Source organism: Sinocyclocheilus rhinocerous, unplaced genomic scaffold (genome assembly GCF_001515625.1).
Source record: "Sinocyclocheilus rhinocerous isolate Xijiao unplaced genomic scaffold, SAMN03320098_v1.1 scaffold950, whole genome shotgun sequence".
In the NCBI taxonomy this organism is placed as follows: Eukaryota; Metazoa; Chordata; class Actinopteri; order Cypriniformes; family Cyprinidae; genus Sinocyclocheilus; species Sinocyclocheilus rhinocerous.
Genome location: NW_015637169.1, coordinates 644,096 through 654,112, shown reverse-complemented (window position 1 = coordinate 654,112; position 10,017 = coordinate 644,096). Strand labels below are relative to the sequence as shown.

The 10,017-nt window shown below is 39.4% G+C and overlaps 1 protein-coding gene across 1 annotated transcript in view; it reads left to right on the top strand.

Moving 5' to 3' along the window:
- Nucleotides 1-5,684: 5,684 nt before the first annotated feature.
- Nucleotides 5,685-10,017, top strand: part of LOC107748807 (nucleosome-remodeling factor subunit BPTF-like) — a 47,776-nt gene continuing 43,443 nt past the window's right edge. Inside the window, exons 1-2 of the mRNA XM_016563767.1 lie at nucleotides 5,685-6,509; nucleotides 8,439-9,264. Of these exons, the coding sequence (XP_016419253.1) occupies nucleotides 6,029-6,509; nucleotides 8,439-9,264 (1,307 nt within the window). The 5' untranslated portion in view covers nucleotides 5,685-6,028. The remainder of the gene's footprint in view (nucleotides 6,510-8,438; nucleotides 9,265-10,017) is intronic.

Genomic DNA, 10,017 nt, shown 5'->3' with positions numbered 1-10,017 from the left:
GCACTGAGTGTACAAGTTCATGACAAATGTTCACATCTGTGCTGTTTAACTCCTGGAGGACGACCTCCTTGAATGCTCTGGTCTTTAATGGGGAGTGTTGCTCAGCTCGTCTCTACAGAATATATATATTACCTTTAAATACAAGTTTCAAAATCATTCTGATGGTAAACTAATTTCTAATAAGGCTTTTCCACGCTCCCCAAAAACGTCTGTTCTGGAAGTATGTAGGTTTGGTGAGCGGCGAAAAGGGCGGATTGCTTTATGGCAGCAACAAATCCAGGTGTACAGCTATCCACCGTAATTACGAATGTGATATTTTACGAATTCCTCTCACTTAACTGCAGGGGGCTCCAAAGTCGCAAAACAATATACAAAATGACAAATACCGTATTGTCCCGAATATAAGATGATGTTTTTTTTCGTGACTGTCACGTTAGCCTGATGGGACCAACTCTACTTCTACTGTTAATAAGATTTTGGTAGGCTACTATTAGATGGATAGCCTAAATGTCCTAATTCAGATGGGCTACCTGTTTTTTTTTTTTTTAATGGTATATCAAAAAGGGTATTTTTTTTAAATGTGATTGTTGGTACATTTTACCAGTTTTTACCATACTTTCAAAACAAAAATTTAAATAGGAAAAATATGCAATATGAGAATAATTGAAGACAAAATGTGTTTTACTGAGAAAAAACAAGATTTGTTTTTTAAAAAGCCTTTTTCCAAAAGGTACATCTGGAAAAAGGGGGGTCGTCTTATATTCGGGCCAATACGGTAGTTGCTGTGAAGCAGAAAAAAGTGTGGGGATATGAAGGCATTATCCAGTAGTGAACCGATCAGACAGTCGTCCCCATCATGTTCAGAAGCACTTGAACTTATGAAGACCTGTTCACTGCAGCACCTCTGCAGCTGTTGGTCATAATGAAAGGTTATTTCATCGTGGCTGGAAAATTGCATACGTACTTCGCCGAACCCCCCACTTCCCCCTGAGGGTGAAATACAGGGCAATACTATCTATATGGCGCTGTCGCAGCCCTTCTGGCTATCCGGTTGGTTGGTAGGAAGTTATCTGCGCTGCTATTAGATCTGTAAAACGATTAAGCCAGTGAACTTTGCCGTCAACAGCCATTTAACCTGCAGCCTTTGTGATTTGACGTGATGTCAGTGAGCTTTAATATAATGTAGTGGATGTGTATGTTAAACTAAGCTTGTATAGCAGCTATATCGCTCCTCAGAATATACGTTGGCACGATAGATTGGGGAAGATCTGTGGTGTTCTTGAGCTGAACTCTTCTGAGAATAGTGATTAAGGCTCAAAAGTGAACTGCCATTCAATGTATTGATTAAACTTCTAGGATGTCCTGCTTTGTTGGCCATTTATATGTCAGAAAGTCACCAAACTGAAGATCCAACATGACAAATTAAAGCTCTAAAATCAATTTTCCGAGTATTTGAGAAACGTGGCGATAGTTAAAGCATTTTAAATCACGTGCGGAGGATGGCATGAAGTTTCAGGCTAAACGTTGACATTCCGTTGCAGTAAATCTGTGTTAGAGTCTAAAATGGGTCAACATGACCCACAGAAGCACAGAAAGCCAAACTCATTTAAAGCTCACAGCTTGCCTTTAAAAATAAGCATCACATTTGAACTGAAGAGAAGGAGAGTCATCAATATACAGCCAATCATTTTGATTTATTTCGCGTTCTAAAAGGAATTTAAACAGTTCTTGACAATGAAAAACCTACACTAACATTCAAAAGTTTGAAGCCTGCATTTGTTTGATCAAAAATACAGTAAAAACAGTAATATTGTGAAATGTTATTACAATTTCAAATAACAATTTTCTATCTTACTGTCCTTTGAGTTGTAATGTATTCCTGTGATTCCTGTGATCATTACTCCAGTCTTCAGTGTCAGATGATCCTTCAGAAAACAAAATCACAATTCCTTGGCAAATAAAGCTCATTCTGATTCTGAGAAATCATTCTAATAGGCTGATTTGCTGCTCAATAAACATTCATTATACTGTTGAAAACAGTTGTGATGCATAGTATCCATTATACATTTTTTCCAGGATTCTTTGATTGACCGTTTAAAGGGGTCATAGGATGCTACATGCATACAGTTGTTTGAACTGAAATGTGTGTTGGCAGTGTGTGTACACAACCACCCTATAATGATAAAAATCCACCCAGTGGTTTTTTAAAAAATCTCATTAAATGTTTTCCCCTTTCTCAAATCGAGCCGATATCTTTGGTGTTAACAAAAGAAAAAATAAGCAATTTAGTCACCATCATGTTGTTTCAGTTTTTTTTTATCATAGGCCTAGACAAAAAAAGATGCTATGAAAGTCTGATGCTCTGACTAACATAGGCTATTCCACAGAAGAAAGAAAGAAACGCAGGTTTGGCATGACATGAGGTCGAGTAAATGATGACTGTTTGGACAGTTTGCTGATATAAATTCAGATATAAACATTGAAACCCAAAATAAGAAATATGAACCATGATCTTAAGATTGAGTTCCACGGATTTAACGCAGTAAAATGATACGAAGGCTCCGCCTGCTGGCAACTGAAATATTTTCTTTTCTTTCTTTTTTTTCTAACAGCTACAAAAAGTCAAATCTGTTGTTCTTAAATGCGCAGTTACATTGTGCAAGCAAGCAGCGAGTAATTTTAAGGATCTTATTTCAGCTAAAAAACTTATATATTTTACATTTTAAAGTATTTATACATAACGTAGCCTACATTTTCTAATAAAATTAAAATATGAGATTTATGAATGAGATTCATTTTCATGTGCGTTTATAGACGTGTTTTGGACGGCTCATATCGTCCAATCTTTGACGTTTAATATAGAGAACGGGGCAAAAGGGACTGCTATGGGTGGTCTCATTCATCAAAAAATGAGGAAAAAAAACAAGGGGGGAAGGGGAAATGAGGAAAAAAATAAAGGGAAAGTGCAAAAAAATAAGGGAAAAAAAGGGGAAATTAATTGAAAGTTTTTTTTTTAACAGTTTTTCACCTTTTCACTTATTTTAACTAACAAATTACAGAAAAGTCAATATTTCGACCTATTTTACCTCATCACAAAACAACTCCTTATATTCCTTTTTGTCAAATTGAAAGAATAAGACATACAAAACATACATCCACAAATACGGTTTATTCCAAAAGCTCAAATATGACACGCATACATAATAATCAGAAGTCAGAAAGAGCTTTATTGCCAAGTATGCCTGCGCATACAAGGAATTTGTTTTAGTGTCACAAGCTTCCAGTGCACAGAGACAACAACAACACACAGACAATAAAAATAACATGAGAATAAAAATACGCATATGCAAATATAAATAAACAAAAACAGAAAATGTAATTGAAAAGTAAAATAAATTGTATGTACAGTTGTGATATAGATAGAATAGAATAGGAATAGAATAGAATGAGATGTAGGGATGTACTAGGATGTGGGGTATTAAGAATAGAAATATATACATGAAAATTACACACACACACACACACACTTAAATTTAAAGAACTATAATAACAATATTACTAATAATACTTACATAATAATAATAAACTTTAAAATCTGACCTTTAAATAATAAAAATGATGTATGTAAATACAATTTTAAATAACTAGGAATTGTAACAAATCGTTAGTAATGGTTAGGCTGTCCGATCGCTGAAACTGTATTAATTTCAAATGTTGTTAGGAAGTGTTAGGAAGTGTTCAGCCGGCCGATCGCTGGAAGGTACGGCCACGACTACCTGAAATACATACGCCTTTTGGGAGAATTTTGTAGGATACTGAGATTGAGAACGACTGTAACGTTAGCTCAAGTTCACATGTTAGATTCAGATCTACACACCGCTCACTATATGAAGCTTCAGACATGTAGTTGATTTTACTAGCCTATATATTTTTTTTTCACTCCTGACAATCCCAAGCTAACCATCAGAGGTCACTGTCACTCCAGTAACGTTACTGAGCAGCACTGATTGTTGTGAATAGCTTCAAGTCTGTGCAGTGGCTATTTTTATGTATAGTGCTTCTTCTTCAAGACCTGTGTGTTTTGGATTAGTTTTGGCGGTTCTGTATGTTTTTTTCCTCCTTTTTTTCTATATTTTGATCCTAAAATGCCTAAAATGCCTTTGGCATTCTGACACGGCCTCTGCATTGCAAATTCTGCCACTTTCTTGATCACTTTTATATAAACAAGCCGGTGACTCAGCCATGGACATGGTTAGGTACTGTAAATACAAAATAAATGAATGCTTTTTGAAGAGTAAATGACTATGTGAGGTTTCTCAGGCTTTTGTGATGGGCAAAATGATAACTCTGAAAGAGGTAAGAGCATGAAAATCAAAGTCAGTGGAACTGAAGTGTTGATGTTTCACAATGTTGTTTGTTTACAGCAAACAAAAACATCAGATAAAAGTATTTTTATTATATTGTTTGATATGACTTTTGAGACCACCAAAAAGACTGATGGCTGACATTCTTGGGTGGGGGGAAACTGTGATGGCATAATCTTGCATTACTTTTTAAATAAAAACACAAGTGAAACTATTTTGTTTTCAAATATATTATCATTATTGGAAAACTTTTATCTGGCAAATCAAAGTAAGTTTTGCAGCTGACGTGCAGGAAGCCATTCTGTTTCCATTTAACAAGAAAATCACAAAACTGTCAATTGTTTTAAAACAAATAATAAACACACACACTCTAAAAAATGCTGGGTTAAATATAACTCAACCGCTGGGTCAAAACAACCCAATAGTTTAACAAGAAAATCACAAAACTGTCAATTGTTTTAAAACAAATAATAAACACACACACACACTCTAAAAAATGCTGGGTTAAATATAACTCAACCGCTGGGTCAAAACAACCCAATAACTGGGTTTGTCCATACTTTACCCAGCGCTGGGTTGTATTTAACAAATTTTTTTTTTCGATTTATATATATATATATATATATATATAAACACATATATACACACACACACACAGAGAAAAACAAGTAGATAGAATATAAAGAAAGAAAGCTAGTGTTAGTTTTTTTTATAAAAAAGAAGATAAATTGATAACGTAGAATTAAAATAGAATAGAAAGTGCAAGTTAGAGGGTCAAATAAAGATGGAACAGATTTTTTTTTTACTGAAAAAAGCTTTTTAAAACATGAAACCAACATAAATATATAGGCTATATATATATAGAGAGAGAGAGAGACAGAGAGAGAGAGAGAGAGAGGACATTTGTTTTAACTAAATGTTTATTATCTTAACCTTGTCTTTGATCAGTTTAAGTGGCAGGTATTATGTAAAATTCAGCATGGAAAATCAAATATGATTATTGTTGATCATTTAATTATATTCACATAACATATGAAAAAAGAAAGAAAGAAAATAGGCTAGGCTACTTTCTTCATGTGCGCACACAAACAGTGTGTCATTTATGGAAAAATACATGTTCTGTAATACCAATAAAAACTACATGCTTGTTTTTATTCGCTGTGTGACTTAAATCTATCGGTTTCTGTCAAGGCTCCATCTCAATGGAGTTAACACGCCGAGGAAAATGGAGAACAGATGACAAGAGCCGCTGCTCCGAAACAAGACTAAACCCGAGCCGTCTACACGCAGAAGCGCATTTTCACGCGCCCAAGAGCCTAAAGACAGTAGCAGGCGCTCAGGAAGCGTGTTGACAAACGCGCAACGCAACAAACATCGCACTGAGCGGCGAGTCGGAGCGCGGGTCACGTGACTCCCGCACAGGCCTGCAGTCTGTTGTCGGCGGACAGAGAGGAGGAAAGAACATGGCGGCTGCGAGCGAGCTCGAGCGGCGCGCCGGCCTTTCGTCTTGAGCTTTCTCGCGTTAACCGAGACCGGGGCTCCGCGGGTCTAGTGCATCCTCACCCGCGCGGGATCAACTTTGCGGTGGTGCCCGAAATTCCGGGTTCGGTGCGTGTAAAGTGCAGGCAAAAAGCGAAACTGAGGAGAATAGGTTTTTATCCATAATGAGGGGGAGACGAGGCAGGCCGCCCAAAGCCCAGCTAACGCAGGAGCCCACAGCGGGGTCGGTGCGCGGTCTGAGACCCCGCCGGGACTTAAGGGCGAAGCCGAAAGGGACCTCCGATGAGGATTATGTCACCCCTAAACGAGGGAGCCATCATCCTACAACACGCGGCCGGAGGAAAGCGCGATCCGCGGCGTCGAGGGGCAGAGGAAGAGGCAGGGGTACGGCCAGAGGCAGGGGGCGGCGGAGCGCCGCGAGCGGGGTGGTTTACGACGACCACGAGAGCGACGATGAGGAGGATGAAGACGCGGTCAGCTTGAGATCGGACGAGGAAGAGTGCATGGAGGAGCCTCTGACGGACGAAGAGGAGGAGGAAGAGGAGGAGGAGGCCAACGACGAGTCCGACTACCTGGAGGAGCTGGACTATTTGGAGGAAGACGATGCCAGTTTCTGCACGGAGAGCAGCCACGGCAGCAACGCAGGTACGGGACGCCTCGCGACCCCGCGAACGACCGATCCGTGAATCACGATGAGCGCAGGGTCCGACTCAAACGATCGCTCTTTTGTTGCGCTAAACGCTCAAAATGGATCCTGGTGCTCCTCTGTGCTGGCAAAGGCCGCGGGGTTAGCGGTTAGCTTGAGCGCGGTAGTCGTTTGTGATCAAATTGCAACTGCGGGGGTGTTTTTAGCATAAAAAATAGCTTTATAATTAAGCTCTGAACCTAAAAGTCTTGTCTTCCATTGTGCGAAAGCAAAGCCGTTTTGAATATCAACAAAAACTTCGGTTTACCGTTCAATTGTGTATTTGCTAACGTTAGCCTGTTAGCGTATTAAACCCAGACACACGCTGGATTGTGTTTTAAATATAAATATCACTAAATCATGCGTTTTTGTTGTATGATTGCACTTTTATTGAGGTTAGACTGTAAAGGGAACACTTTTTAGTCTCACACAAGCACAACAAAAGTTAGTTAGCCCATCATCTTGCTAATTGACTTCAAGCTGATAAGATTTTTAATTTACTAATAAAATGATCAGCATATTCCGTAAACTTTCATTAAAGCACCGCCGGATCTTATATTGGAGTGTCTTTATTACTATCCACGCTCATTTGCATGAGTGTGTGGCAGTCTGGCTGGTGTTTTGGAGCACGTAGCCAAAGCTGGAGTGCGGCTAATGACAGGGCAGCATGCGGCCGGTTGTTTTGAAATCCAGCGCCAGCGCCGTCGCACCTGACTCGGGAGGACGCTTAATTTCGTCTCGCTACTGTGTCGTGCTCGCACATGACTTCACAGTGCCACTTGTGATGTAGTTTTTGGTACTGTCATGATTAATTACCCGCCCTATGGGAGATAATTAGGGCTGAGATGTTTTTTTTTTTTTTGAGTGACAGTTACACTGTTTTTTATTGTAATATATTTTAAAATGCCATTTATTCTTTTGATGGCAAAGTTTACTCCAGTCTTCAGAGTCACATGATCCTTCAGAAATTATTCTAATGTTCTGATTCGCTGCTTATGAAACATTTATGACTGTCAGCATTGAAAAGAGTTTAAATTAATTTAAAAATATTATTGTTTTCAACATTGATTATAACGAGAAACGTTTTCTTGCACACCAATTGAGAATATTTTTTGAGGAAACGGACACTTTTTCAGGATTCTTTGATAAAGTTCAAAAGAACGGCATTTATTTGAAATATAAATATTTTGCAACATTCTAAATGTCTAACTTTTGATCAATTTAACGTGACTCTGCTCAATAAAAGTAATTTAATAATTTCTTTACAAAAATAAAATAAAACTAACCCCAGATTTTTTAAACGGTGTGCATCATTTTTATTTCAGTCATTAAAACATACATTTAAATTTTTTTTTTATTTTTTTTTACCATTTACAGATTCAAGTGTGTTGTTGCTTTCATTGTTTTATAAAAAAAAATCACAGGCTGATATCCTGTACATGTTCATTAGATTCTCGATTCATTTGATTCTGTTTAAACGCGGTCTATGCAGACAAATGTAATGCAAAAATCTTCTTTTTCCTTTGGGAATCACAAATATTAGCTGTTGTTTTAATACCGCATACATGACCACTGAACGCTATGTTCCTCGTTGTCTTATTTCTTAATTGCTAAGTTTTTAATCAGATGCCTGATCATTCATGTCTAACTGCACACACAGCTTGTCTGAATCAACAATGTGTTTTTTTTCTGAAACTGAACATTTTTGCATGTATTATTTTATCCAATGTTAAATCTGTCATCAAATCTTATATAAACAGACACACCATAACAACTAATTAGAGTCATTAGTAAAATTGCAATTTGCATTGAGACTTTATTTTCCTTCGTGAAAATGTAACGTTGACTTCCGGTCAATCAAAAACTGATTCTGATGCTTTCTGTTTTAGTAGGTCGTAAAAGACCAAGACCAAGGCGACCGCCTTCTCCTATTCTGGAGCAGAAGGAGATTCCTCTTCTGAAGCTGCCCAGTTCCTCTGAGGACCTACTCATTCCCAACGAGCAGCTACTAAACGCTTCGGCTATTTACGAGGTGCTTCGCAGTTTCTGCACTGTCCTGCGTCTCTCTCCGTTCCGCTTCGAGGACTTCTGCACCGCTCTGGTCGGACAGGAGCAATGCACGCTGATGGCGGAGACGCACATCTGCCTGCTCAAGGCCATCTTAAGGGAGGAGGACACCTCCAACACCACTTTTGGCCCGGCGGACCTCAAGGACAGCGTCAACTCCACGCTCTACTTCATCGACGGCATGACCTGGCCAGAAGTGGTGCGTGCATACTGCGAAAGTGACCCCGAGTACCACCACGTGCTCCCTGACCTGGAGGGTGAAGACTATCCGTTTAGCCCGCTGGAGAGCAAAGTCAAGGTCTTGCAGTTCCTGGTGGACCAGTTCCTCACCACCAACCTGGCCCGCGAGGAGCTCATGTCCGAGGGCGTCATCCAGTACGACGACCACTGCCGGGTTTGCCACCGGCTCGGCGACCTGCTGTGCTGCGAGACCTGCTCGGCCGTGTATCACCTGGAGTGCGTCAAGCCTCCGCTGGAGGAGGTGCCCGAGGACGAGTGGCAGTGTGAGATCTGTGTGGCGCACAAAGTGTCCGGCGTGACCGACTGTCTGACCGAGTTCCAGAAGAGCCGGCCGTACATCCGGCAGGAGCCCATTGGTTACGACCGGCATCAAAGAAAATACTGGTTTCTCAACAGGAGGATTATTATGTGAGTATTCGCAATGTAAACTACTGAAGATAGGGCATTATTAAGAAAAAAAAGGTGTCATATTTGTCATTTCTAATGCCATGAACCTTCTTACAGTCCGATTTATTTGTATAGCAGCTTTACAGTAGGTCATATAGTAATGTTTGTAATATCTTAAAGTCCGCATGAAATAAAAATTTACTTTATTTACTTTACTAGCACACATTGCTAGTCTTGATGTGAACAATTAATCCGTGCAAGTTAATCCGCTGAAAAAAATAGTTTGTCTTGGTAATCTTTAATCAAAATCTGATCATTTGCTTCCGCTCTGGAATGGCATTCCTTCTCTAATGACGTCAGTTTGACAGCTTGGGCAGAATATCCTTAAACACACCCCTCCAACCGTTAGGCTGCTATGAGTGAGAGATAGAGAGGAGGAGTGCAAAAATAAAACCATGCCCTCTATTCAATATTCCTTTTCAGCTGGAAATACGTCACTACACTGAAATAAAGTCGGCAGCAACTTCCGGTTCACGTGGACTTTAAAGGGGTCCTATTATGCTCTTTTACAAAGTCTTGATTTTGTTTTGGGGTGTACTAGAACAGGCTCTCATACTAGGTTCGAAAAACACATTATTTTTCACATATTTTACATTATTACAACACCTCTCTCCCCAGTCTGGCATGAACGGCTCGAATAGTTCCTGTATCAAATGAAAGCCCGCCTTCTGAAATATGAAATGTGCTGTGATTGGTTAGCTGGGCCAGTGTGTG